This window comes from Paroedura picta, chromosome 4 (genome assembly GCF_049243985.1).
Source record: "Paroedura picta isolate Pp20150507F chromosome 4, Ppicta_v3.0, whole genome shotgun sequence".
Lineage (NCBI taxonomy): Eukaryota > Metazoa > Chordata > Lepidosauria > Squamata > Gekkonidae > Paroedura > Paroedura picta.
The window spans coordinates 88357379-88371049 of record NC_135372.1 but is presented as its reverse complement, the minus strand read 5'-3'; the positions used below and the strand labels follow the sequence as shown (position 1 = coordinate 88371049).

The window sequence follows — 13671 nt, the reverse complement described above, 5'->3', positions numbered from 1 at the left end:
TTATCTCTAGTCAAAGAATGCATTCATTCAGCTCGCTTGTGGTTAAATATTTGTTCATTGCAAAATGCAGCTAAACCCTAGAGGGATAACATTAATCATACTGCAATGCTAAACCCATGAGGAAAATTCAACACACTTGGAGAAGTGAGCAACTGACATTTTACAAGGCAAAGATTTTATCCCTCACATGTTGTACTTTCAAATAGCCATTTTCCCTCAGCTACTTAACCACCTTTAAAAATATAGCTCCATTTTTACAGATTAAAGCTCTGAAGCTAGGAGATAAATCTGTCAATGGCTAATAGTCATGGTGGCTGATGGAAACCTCCACATTCAAAAGCATTAAACCTCTGAACTCAGAGCCAGGAAACATCATCAGGGAAAGGTCTCAGTCTTTATGCCTTGCTGTTGGCTGTCCAGAGGAACGATTGGCCGCTGTATGAGACAAGATGCTGGACTAGATGGACCACTGTTCCAATTTAGCAGAGCTCTTCTTATGTTCCTAATATCCTATTATAGTACATTGCACCAAATCCAAAGCAATAGATGAACCTATGTCAACCAATGGTCTATCTAGCCTCATATTGCTTAGTCTAATAAATTATGATTTTCCAAGACAGAAAGTTTCTCCTGGCCTAGAGATATTTTAATTATTTTATTTTACCCTGTCTTTTTGGCCATCATAAGGCCACGAAGGCAGAAAACAAATTAAACCATACAAAATAAAATATTATTTTAAGTGCCAGCAGAAATAACACATAAATATAAACAACTTAAAACCAAACCTTAAAATAAATACAAACAAAAAAAAACAAGTTAAAGCATTCCAAAGAAGGGAAAAGACATGGGACTTCCTGCATGCCAACCACTTGTCCTTACAAAGACTGAAATGCTCTGGAGTATACTGATGCCTGCTTACATGAGATGCAATAAAACAGTACGTGAATAATTTTGTCTGTCAAGTCCTGTCAGTAAGAAGCACATTCCTACATCTGGAAGTTTACCCAACCAAAGTTGTGGTTTAACAGGCTTGACAACAGTTCCATAAAGAAACTCGCGGTAATCTCTAAAAGGGTTAATACGTGCTTATGCATAAACAGATGTGGCAGTAAATAAGTCTCCTTTTGAATGTTAGAAAACCTTAACATCTGCTTTGCACTGCGTAAGCCTTCTAAGGAAGTGCATTATTTACTTTTACTTTTCTCCCATAAAGAGCAGCTATCTACTAGCTATAGTTTTTTCAGGCCAAGTACAGTCTTCTCTGATTTTTGTTATATTAAGGGATTCCCTTATGTTCAGACATGTTACTATAGTTCCATTGACATAAGTTAAAATACCAAAAAGATAACTGAAATATATCAATGACAACATATTGTATCATTATCATTGACAATAATAGATGAGATGGGAAAAGACAAGCCCCTACAACTTAAAGCATACATTTGTTACATATTATGCAACAATACTATAAAGAAAAATGTATCCCTAACACACAGATGTGGGGTGGAAAATTTTTCAGTGCTTTATTTTTCTGTGGAATTCTTTTTATTGCTGAAGATTCACTGTTCTGAAGATTCATTGATTGGCTATCGCCAAATAAAATAGTAGGCAAAGTTGACCATTTCAGAATTGAAATTAATGTTTTCAGGTATCATCCCTAAGAATCTTGAAAGACAGCACACATAGAGTTTATTGATTTGTAAACTCAAATCAGTGGTATAAAACTAGAAATACATCTAATAATTAGGATGTTTAAAAAACAGACAAATTGCGATCCGCAGGTCAAATAAAAGCCAAAGCTAAAATTCTTATGCCTCCTTTCACATGACAAAATGATACTGTAATCACCAGTCTGATACGGAAATAGCAAGTAACGTAGAGCTACCAAAACCAGCCACCAACCCAGCCCCTCTTCAGGTCGCCCACTCCACAGCAGCCACAGGACAATGCTAAGCCATTTCAAATTACGATATGCACAGACATAAATACAAAATAACATCTTTAGAAAGGACAGCTGAAACACAGAGACAATGCCTACAACTTTAAGAAGTTTTGCTGGCTTTCACTCTCTAGAATTAAATGAATAGTGGTTGGGATAAATAACCCAAACAAGCCTGAGTTGTGCAATCATCTCCCCAGAAACATGCCCCTAACTCATTTACTAATGACCTCTACTTCAGATTAGTTTCTTCTGACATCTCCATAAACTGCACAACATGATTTTTTCTGGGAAAGTTTAATCCACTAACCTACGCTTCACTATTTTCTTACAATCCCTAAAGTGACATTTTACATAACAGTTTTAACATTTCAAGCATTGAAGGGAGCGAAAGAGAAACTACTAGAGAACATTTGTTATCCAGAAACTGTAACAACCCATTGTGGTACTATTTCAATTGACATGGAAACACAGTACCTTGGATGTCAGATCTCGATGAAAAATGCCTTTATAGTGAAGGTAACTTAGTCCCAGAGCAATGTCCAGTGCCAGTTTCACTCTTACTGTCCAGGGCAGATGCTGGTTACTGTCTAGCAACTGTTCCAGATTGCCACAGTTGATATACTGGGGGGAAAACATCACATTGGGAAAAAAGAACCAGATAAGACTGTCCACAATTCAAAACAAGCCAGTTCTAGATAAGTAGGGCCAGATTTTCAAACAGGGATAGATATAAATGCATAAATAAATAAATAAATAAATAAATAGTTAATGACTTTTTTGCATCCTCACTTAACCTGCCTGGAAGTCACCAAAGACTGCCCAGCAACAAAATATATCCATCAGTCTAGCATTCCAAAACTGACAACGTGCTCTCAATAGTCACACCTGCTTAGCTTCCAGAATCAGTAAATTCAGATGTAGATAGCATAAGTACCCAATGTTATCTCTGTGTTTGTACATTTCCTTTAACATATTCAGATCAAAGAAGTATAGCAGATCTGAATTCAGATCAAAGATCTGAATATCCAAGGGCTATTGCACCAATATAAATCAATAACCCAACAACCATACGATCCACTGAACTGTAATCAGAGGAAGACTGGGCATTATGGTCACCAAGATTTTTCCCAGAGACACCTCTCTTTAGCTCCCTCCTCCTAAACAAACCTGTAGTGAGGAAGATGCCAGCTGGCCTGTGAGTTATGCATGGCACAAGAAAGATGTTTCTGTTATGGCAAGTTATGCATTGCATAGGAAAGATGCCACCTGGAACAGCCCTCTTTGGCTAAGTGGGACTAGCTAGGCAAGCAGGGAAAACACTACAGTATCTCTTGCTTCTTCTTCCTGCATCAGGGGCCCAGGAGGGGGAAGGGGAATAGGGCAGGCCTCTGAGTCTTTTTTTCAAACATACTCAAAGAGAATCAAAACATTTTCTTTAGTTGGATTCTAAGCCACTTAGCCCAAGTTTCAAAAGCTTGCTCAAATTTCTCATATATCTTATGCCTCAAAAGGCTGCTTCACAGGAGTATAACAATTCATCACTTATGGAACTACACTATGACATTAAGTAATCATAGAGACAAATTAATCCTGTACACTTTAGGAAAGTACTGTGTAAATCGCCTTTTGGAGACTTCCAAACACAAGTCAGAAATATATCATCCAAGTTTTTAGCACACTTATTACTATTTAATCAAATTAATCCAATTTTATTGTTACAGTCATAGACTAGTCAGATATAAAATTTACAGAATCTGAAACAGTTGTCACAGGAAACTATAAACTGAATAAAACAGATTAACTGATATAAAATACAACATAAAATATTAGCTATATATTACAAAACATTGTTATAAAGAAAATATTCCCAACTCTCTGTATCACTTATATTACTAATACATGAAGAAATATCTATCTAATGGGAATGATGCATTTTATGTTGGTAAATAAATAAAATAAATTTAATAAAACTGATGCAGTTATAGCAAAAATCATATCAAATATCTTAATAGCAAAATCATATTAAATATCTTAATAGCAAAAATCATATTAAATATCTTAAATAAATAATATTTATTAAATAATAAATATTTCAGTTCCCCACAATAGAAAACATAGTCCCCCTGGTGGTTAACAATTGTTCAAAAGCTTCCCAAATTGCATACTATTTATGCATCTTCCAGTCTGCTTAAGCACATGAGCTAGTGTAATATCATTTGGGATTGTTTAGGACTGCATGCTGGTTTGGAAATCAAAACTGCTAAGGCTTTGTAATTGACTCTGAAAATATAACTAGGTGTAGTATGACAACCAGACTATGGCTTCAGAAGAAACAAGACTTTTTCAAATGGAAAAAGTTAAATTTATCAATAATGACAGTACATTATCTGAAAGTTCTAGTTCAAGTTTTTAGAAATCTTACGTTTGTCTTTGAAGAGCTAGATGGTGAACAAGCATCATATGATGTTTTGGTCTCCCCCCAACCCCTAGGCACCAAAAATATATCCATGGTCATCTGAATCAATTCAGTTTATTTTTGAAAGAGTCTACAAAGACTGTGATTACATATTACTGTGAAAACCTAGGTATTGGACCAATAGTTTTCTACTAAATATCAGTGAAACAGCATAGTATAGAAAAACTAGGAAGAAAATGTGTTAATACAACCCTAGATCCTGCAGTCACTTTTTCAAATCTGCCAAGCACCTTCCAGCTTTTATATTATGACACTGTGTAACACAAAATTAAGTCCTGCTAGAGAACATTTACTTCCATTCCAGCAAGGAATATTGGGGGGGGGGGATTAGTTTATATGTGACCCTGGTCCCTTATTTCTCCAAATGCCTTCTTATGTATGGCATTGTATGGAGAATTCAGTTTATTAACCAAGATGTACACTGCTTCAAGTTTTCAGAAGACAGCAAACATCTTCCCACTAGCAACAGTATGTTTGCAGTTATTGCAACCACAAAAATAGATTTTGGTCACTACTTCCATAATGCCTCACACTGAGATTATTCCATGTTATCCTCTGTAAGAAGGGGATAACATGCACAAAGACATCCACTAATTTTCATATAAAAACAAGTTTTGGGTGAAACATAAAAGTACACTATGATCAATAAATGTAAAAACTGTAGGATTGAGAGTTTACAATAATTTAAACATCATCCATATGTATTTTTAAATATTCTGGTAATACAGCAGCTGTTCAATGCATGGCAGAAAAAATGTCAGATTACTATCAAGATATGATAAGTAGTAACAGTGTTAACATTTATCTCTATTAACCCTAATGTTTGCGATGAGAGCTAGATAAGGGAAACAAATACCACAACATGCATTCAGCCACAGCTAATAACAAGACAAAAGCACTTTATGTTATCCATATAATAGCTATTACTGTCATGTGAGCTTTCAGAACTGCAGCAATACAAAAGTTGTACATGGAAATTCACAAGGGATCAAGAAGTCTGTTAGGTAACTCACAAGCTTCTGGAGGCATAATAATTTCCAGTGACATAGTAGGTACAACAGCTGCCCAAATTAAAGTTCTAAAAGGTAAATTTCCCCAAATGGAAATAATTAATTAGCAACTACTAAGAGATTTATGCACAAAATTAAGGCATATGCCCGAATTTTCATAAAATTTACATAACCAAGTTTAGACATTTAGGTACATTTCTTTTAGCACTTTTTGCATGTAGTAATTCTGTGGTTGAAGGAATATGCTCAACATCAAGATAATAAGCAGAGTGAACACTGTAGTCAAATTAAATTAATGTTGTCTAGTCTACAACTATTCTGGAAGCAATTTATCCTGTCTTGATTACATATAAAGTCATGTTGAGGCAAGAACCTTCATCAAGCTTAGTTCAGATATAATGTCAAATCATGTTTTGGCCATGGGGAATGCCCCTGCAGGTATGTACACTACACTCTTGTTTCTTCTTTCTTGAAACAAAGATTCCTCCTCCATATTCTGCTTTTCATTCATTACAATTTGCCATGACATCCAGATTGACAAACTATGGCTAGTGGTTGGCCCCAAGATCTACTTCAAGCCATGATTTAAAATGTTTGTAAGGGGGCAAGAGTTAATCACAGTTTGCCACATCTAGATATCATGGCAAACTATGGTTAGTGAAAACAAATAAGGGAAGGAGGGTGCCAGTTATGTTTCATCAAGCAGGGTGGGGATGATCCCTTAGAGTGGACCCCTTCTCCAGATGATGAACTGAGATACTCTCCTGCAGCATATACCACACTGGGGTTGGGGAGTAGTGAGCTCCTGGTTATGGAAAATTCGTCTGTCAGAAATATTGAGAGAATATTCTGTGACAGGCATTTTGACAGCATAATGTCTTGCCTGCCTAGTGCAATGGTACTGTCTAGATAGGCTGGCAGCTGGTGCAGGGTCATTTTGCCACTAATGACACTGGGAATTCTAGTTACATAACCATAGAGGAATAATTTAGGTTACTAGGCAGAAGGTTAAAGCCCAGGACTTCATTAATTATCTTGATATGGGTTACCAGCAACATATCCTTACACTTAAGAATTTCTTCTAGTTCCTTTGTGGATGCCCTTCCTATCACAACCTCCCTCTGTTCTTGACTGCAGTTTTCCTTTTGATTGGTGCTGGACCCTGAAGAGTTTTCAAAGCAAGAGACATTCAGGGGTGGTTTACCACTGCCTGGTTCTGTGTCACTACCTTGGTATTCCTCAGAGGTCTTTCATTCAAATATTAACCACGGTTGACCCTACTTAGCTTCCAGGATCTGATGTAGGCTAGCCTTAGCTTCCAGGATCAGGCTAGCCTGGGCTTTTGTTAATTTATAAGGTCAGCATCCCCCTTCAAGGATCGCTGCCTTGTTGTGGCAAGGGGGCTTGCGTAGCTCAGTGAAGCTATGGGCTATACCGTGCAGGGCCACCCAAGACGGACAGGTCATAGCTGAGAGCTCTGACAAAAGGTGATCCACTGGAGAAGGCAATGGCAAACCACTCCAATATCTTTGCCATGAAAACTCTATGGACAGTTCCAATAGGCATAACGATATGACGCCGGAAGATGAGCCCCTCAGGTCGGAAGGTGTCCAATATGCTACTGGGGATGAGCAGACGGCTAGTACGAGTAGCGCCAGAATGAATAAAGCGGCTGGGCCAAAGCCGAAAGGACGCTCAGTTGTGGAAGTAACTGGTGGCGAAAAGACAGTCCGATGCTGTAAAGATTTTTATTCCATAGGAACCTGGAACGTCAGATCCATGAATCAAGGCAAGCTGGACGTGGTTAAACAAGAAATGAGAAGACTGAACATCGACATTTTAGGAATCAGTGAACTAAAATGGACAGGAATGGGTGAATTTAATTCAGATGACCATCAGGTATACTACTGTGGACAAGAATCTCGCAGAAGAAATGGAGTAGCCTTCATAATCAATAAGAGAGTAGGAAAAGCAGTCTTGGGATACAATCCCCAAAATGACAGAATGATCTCAGTTCGAATCCAAGGCAAACCATTCAACATCACAGTGATCCAGGTCTATGCCCCAACCACTGCTGCTGAAGAGGATGAAGTTGATCAGTTCTATGAAGCCCTACAACACCTTATAGAAGCAACGCCAAAAAATGATGTGCTTATCATCATGGGGGATTGGAATGCTAAAGTAGGAAGCCAAAAGATAACTGGGATAACAGGCAACTTTGGCCTTGGAGTACAAAATGAAGCAGGGCACAGGCTGGTAGAATTTTGTCAAGAGAATACAATGGTCATAGCAAACACTCTTTTCCAACAACCCAAGAGACGACTCTACACATGGACATCACCAGACGGTCAACACAGAAATCAGATTGACTATGTACTCTGCAGCCAAAGATGGAAAAGTTCTATACAGGCAATAAAAACAAGACCAGGAGCTGATTGTGGTTCAGATCATGAGCTTCTTGTTGCAAAATTTAGGCTTAAATTGAACAAAGTAGGGAAAAGCACTAGGCCACTCAGGTACGAACTAAATCATATCCCCGACGAATATACAGTAGAGGTGACAAATAGATTTAAGGAATTAGATCTGATAGACAGAGTGCCTGAAGAACTATGGACGGAGGTTCGCGACATTGTACTAGAGGTAGCAACTAAAACCATCCCAAAGAAAAAGAAATGCAAGAAATCAAAATGGCTGTCTGAGGAAGCTTTACAAATAGCTAAGGAGAGAAGGGAAGTGAAAGGCAAGGAAGAAAGAGAAAGATACACCCAATTGAATGCAGAATTCCAGAGAAAAGCTAGAAGAGATAAGAATGCCTTCTTAAATGAACAGTGCAAACAAATAGAAGAAAACAATAGAATGGGGAGGACCAGAGATCTTTTCAAGAAAATTGGAGATATGAAGAGAACGTTTCATGCAAAGATGGGTATGATAAGGGACCAAAATGGTAGGGACCTCACAGAAGCAGAAGAGATTAAGCAAAGGTGGCAAAATTATACAGAAGAACTATACAAGAGCGAGCTTAACATCCCTGATGACCACAGTGGGGTAGTTACTGACCTGGAGCCAGACATCCTGGAATGTGAAGTCAAATGGGCCTTAGGAAGTCTGAGCAACAATAAAGCTAGTGGTGGTGACAGCATTCCAGTTGAACTATTCAAAATCTTAAAGGACGATGCAGTAAAAGTGCTACACTCAATATGCCAGCAAATTTGGAAAACTCAGCAATGGCCACAGGATTGGAAAAGGTCAGTTTACATTCCAATCCCAAAGAAGGGCAATGCCAAAGAATGTTCAAACTACCGCACCATTGCACTAATTTCTCATGCTAGCAAAGTTATGCTCAAAATCCTACAAGCTAGGCTCCAGCAATATGTGGAACGAGAACTTCCAGAAGTACAGGCAGGATTTCGAAGAGGTAGAGGAACTAGAGATCAAATTGCCAACATACGCTGGATCATGGAAAAAGCTAGGGAGTTCCAGAAGAACATCTACTTCTGCTTCATTGACTATGCTAAAGCCTTTGATTGTGTGGAGCACAACAAATTGTGGCAAGTTCTTAAAGAGATGGGAATACCAGAGCATCTTATTTGTCTCTTGAGAAATTTATATGCAGGTCAAGAAGCAACAGTGAGAACTGAACATGGAATCACGGATTGGTTCAAAATTGAGAAAGGAGTTCGGCAAGGCTGTATACTGTCGCCTTGCCTATTTAACTTGTATGCGGAGCACATCATGAGAAAGGCAGGATTAGAGGAGTCACAAATTGGGATCAAGATTGCAGGGAGAAATATCAACAACCTCAGATATGCAGATGATACCACTCTAATGGCAGAAAGTGAAGAGGAACTAAAGAGCCTGTTGATGCGGGTGAAGGAGAGTGCAAAAGTTGGCTTGAAACTCAACATCAAGAAAACAAAGATCATGGCAGCCGGCCCTCTCAATTCCTGGCAAATAGATGGGGAAGAAATGGAGATAGTGACAGATTTTATTTTCCTGGGCTCCAAGATCACTGCAGATGGGGACTGCAGCAAAGAAATTAAAAGACGCTTGCTCCTAGGGAGGAAAGCTATGGCAAATCTAGACAGCATCCTAAAAAGCAGAGACATCACCCTACCAACAAAAGTGCGTTTAGTCAAGGCTATGGTATTCCCAGTTGCAATGTATGGCTGCGAAAGTTGGACCATAAGGAAGGCCGAACGTCAAAGAATTGTGGCTTTTGAACTCTGGTGCTGGAGAAGACTCTTGCGAGTCCCTTGGACTGCAAGGCGAACAAACCGGTCAGTTCTAGAGGAGATCAGCCCTGACTGCTCTTTAGAAGGCCAGATCCTGAAGATGAAACTCAAATACTTTGGCCACCTCATGAGAAGGAAGGACTCCCTGGAGAAGAGCCTAATGCTGGGAGTGATCGAGGGCAAAAGAAGAAGGGGACGACAGAGAATGAGGTGGATGGATGGAGTCACTGAAGCAGTAGGTGCAAACTTAAAAGGACTCCAGGGAATGGTAGAGGACAGGAAGGCCTGGAGGATCATTGTCCATGGGGTCGCGATGGGTCGGACACGACTTCGCACATAACAACAACAAAGGTCAGCATAAAGACCTCACAATGAAGAAGAAGAGAAAGAAGAAAAAGAGGAAGAAAAAGAGTCAGCTGCTTTTCTCTACCAGGAGTCTCAAAGTAGTTTACAATTTCCTTCCCTTTCCTCTCCCAACAACAGATGCTGTGAGGTAGGTGAAGCTGAGACAGCCCTGATACTACTGCTCAGTCAACTCTTTCAGGGCTGTGATGAGCCCAAGGTCACCCAGCTGGCTGCATGTGGGGGAGCAGAGATTAGAAGCTGCTGCTCTTAACCACAAGACTAAACTGGCTGTTCCCTGACAGCTGGCCTTCCAAGGAAACTGATTGAGTCAAGGAGCTTATTTCTCTGTGTGAAGGTTTCTCAGAGTATCTGAAATTTTGTGAACCTGCTTTTCTTTCATTTTTCACAAGGGAGCTTTGAATATAGCAATTCATGTTCTTACTTGGAGAATGGCGAGTCAAAAATATGGATGGACTAGATTTCAAGCCCATTTTAAATTGAAATAAAATGGGCGCTAGATGGGCTGGGGGGGGAGAGCCCGTCCCCGGCAGAAGCTGGAGGGAAAAGGGGGGTGGGGTAAGGAGGCTTCTGTCGGGGCGGAGATCTCCCTCGCGGGTGCGAGGGAGAGCTCAGCCCCGGCAGAAGCCGGAGGGAAAAGGGGGGCTGGGAAAGGAGGCTTCTGTCGGGGCGGAGATCTCCCTCGCGGGTGCGAGGGAGAGCTCAGCCCCGGCAGAAGCCGGAGGGAAAAGGGGGGCTGGGAAAGGAGGCTTCTGTCGGGGCGGAGATCTCCCTCGCGGGTGCGAGGGAGAGCTCAGCCCAGGCAGAAGCCGGAGGGAAAAGAGGGGCTGGGAAAGGAGGCTTCTGTCGGGGCGGAGATCTCCCTCGCGGGTGCGAGGGAGAGCTCAGCCCCGGCAGAAGCCGGAGGGAAAAGGGGGGCTGGGAAAGGAGGATCCCGCCCCCCCACCCTTCCCAAAGGCTCCCACGGCGTCCTGTCGGCCCCGGGAGCGGGCTCGCCGGGCGAGGCCGCTGCCGGGGCCGACAGAAGGCTGGCTCCCACCACCCCGACCCTCCCCCAGCGGCGAACGGCGTTCTCTCGGCCTCCGGAGCGCCCTCGCTGCCGCGAGGGCGCTCCGGAGGCCGAGCGAAGGCCGTCTCCCACCACCCCCACCCTCCCCCAGCGGCGAACGGCGTTCCCTCGGCCTCCGGAGCGCCCTCGCTACCGCGAGGGCGCTCCGGAGGCCGAGCGAAGGCCGGCTCCCACCACCCCCACCCTCCCCCAGCGGCGAACGGCCCCCGAAGCGCTCACCTGTCGCTGTGCGTGTGAAGCAGGGAATGGGGAGCCGCGCTTCGCGCGGCTCCCCATTGCCTGCTTCGGGCGGGATGGGCACTTGGAGGGGCCAATCAGGAGCCGCTTCGCGGCTCCTGATTGGCCCCTCCGAGTTTTTATCCCGGACCGGTCCCGCCCTAACTCCTCCCCACTACCCCTTACTCCTTTATACAGTCCGTGGCGCCCGTGGCGCCACGGGCTGTGTACAGATATGCTCCCTAGTAGAAAAGACATTGGGTTTTCTTTAGTTCTTGAAGTTCGTGGTTCTGAACTCCCATTTTGTACCTCATTTCCCTTCTCTACCCTTTCAGAGATCTTTCAAGAGCATCATAATTTACAAAGCAGGGATCTGAACCTGGATTAACAACTACACCACACTGGCTCTTGTGACTTGAGGGAAGAGGATGAAATTGACAAGTGGATTTCCTGTTCAATATTTCCTTTTATGTAGGAAAATGAAGTATCATGTACCCACAAGATTTTTTGGAAGAGGGGAAGAATTTTGAGATGACTTGGTTCCACAGCAAGGGGTATCACTAAAAATGAAGGCTATAACAAATGAATGGATATAGAGAGTTAGCATCCATACGTTTCAGCCTATTTTCTCCCTCTACATGTATAGCTTGTCTGGACTCTAAGCAGTAAAAACAATAAACTCTGTCAATGTCACCACAATTTTTTGGCTTCATCTCAAGGAGCAGCAGAAACAATAGTGTGGGAGCCTTTGTGGGGAAAGGGGTGAGCAGGCAAAGTCTCCCCAAGTTACAGTGAAGGGCACAATGGATTTTTTTTCTCCTTTCCCTTAAATAGCAGGAGGTGCTGCAGGATATACTTTCACAGAAAAGGGGTGATTGCTTGAATTCGCACAGACACATGCACATACACTGAAATGGTGGTAGGTAGTCAGGTTGGGAGAGGGAAGGGATGGAAGGAAGCATAGCTGGGGTAGGAGATTCATTGGATCCAAAGTACACATTGCACAATTAGTACCGAATCAGGCTGCAGCTTCTACAAGAAATAAAGTTTTTGTTGTCTTCTGTAAGCATTGTGATAGAAAAGTCATGTTTCACTAACTGCATACCATGAAACTGTTTTTGGCTTGGAAGTTGATTTCAGATATTCAGTAGTGAAGCCTCTTGAGACTTTAATGCATATTTCATGCATTTATTTTTAGTAACTGCCAAGGCCTTTTGAGAAACTCGATCTGAACTTGGCACTTGGTCTGCACAAACAAGACATTTTTCTTCCTTTTATATGTGATCTGCCCTGGGTGTGTGTATCTTTTTGACAGTGTATCTTGAACATGAATTTGTGTTTTTACATACAGGTTGAAGCCATTATTAATGTAAATTTCCTTGCTGTATGTTTCTCAAGTTCTAACATTGACTACATTCTGTATTGTCACAATCATAGCACTGGGCCAAAGTATCTCTGCTTAAGGAGGACCATCATATCAGTGTACAGTTGTGCACTGAAATGGCTTAGTTTCTGCTCGTATCATGTGACCAAACAAAGGCCTGGTTATGGGTTATAATGTGGATTCAGCAGGTCTGGTTTCTGTTGGAGTTAACATACCTAATAAGATACGAGCACCTGTACATTTTCTTTGGGTTGGGAAACATTTGAGCTATCCAAGTCGTTTTTGTAAGTGTGTAAAGGACAACATTAATTGGAACACCTCAGATTAAGTCTTGGTTTCCTTTATACCTTTTTTAAAATTTGTTGTTAAAAGGGCTGGAATCATCAGCTACTTTGCTCTTGGTCTTACTCTAGATAAGATTTTGCTTGAAACAATAGATTCCTGTGCTATATTACAAACTGATTTTGAAATTCTTTTCAGTTTCAAAACCAATTTGCTTTTCTGCAAGGATGTTGTTCAAGTCTCTTACATATTAATAACTTTAAATATCAGTATGGACTTAAACAACAAGCACACTTACATTTTTTGTATTACCAAACAGTATGCAGAAAGGTCACAGTGCTCACAGAAAAGGTACAACAACAGACTAAAACATAGGCTATCTCCAGATGTCAAAACAAACTTTTGCTGATCCATGACAGGCATGAATGCACCTGTTCTCACATGATGTCCTTCCTATTCCTTCCTCTCTTCATGCACAAATAGTTTGGTCAGGTGCCTGGACACAGACATCATGGCAAACTGGAGTTAAATTAATCAGGAGGGCTTTCATTGCACTCTGCACAAAAGCAGGAAGCAGTGGTGATGATAACATGTGAAAACAAACTGTGTTCATGCTCATCACAGGCAAGGGTTTGTTGTGACTTCTCAGTAGTATCCATTTATTTCAGACTAGTTTCAAAGCCCCTTTATAAAAAGG

General features: G+C 41.4%; 1 protein-coding gene across 4 annotated transcripts in view; it reads right to left on the bottom strand.

The window, feature by feature from the left end:
• Positions 1 to 13671, bottom strand: part of TESK2 (testis associated actin remodelling kinase 2) — a 64841-nt gene that overhangs the window by 19178 nt on the left and 31992 nt on the right. For all 4 annotated transcript variants that reach the window (XM_077333960.1, XM_077333957.1, XM_077333959.1 and 1 more), the window contains one exon: positions 2417 to 2563. In XM_077333960.1, coding sequence (XP_077190075.1) covers positions 2417 to 2563 — 147 coding nt within the window. The remainder of the gene's footprint in view (positions 1 to 2416; positions 2564 to 13671) is intronic.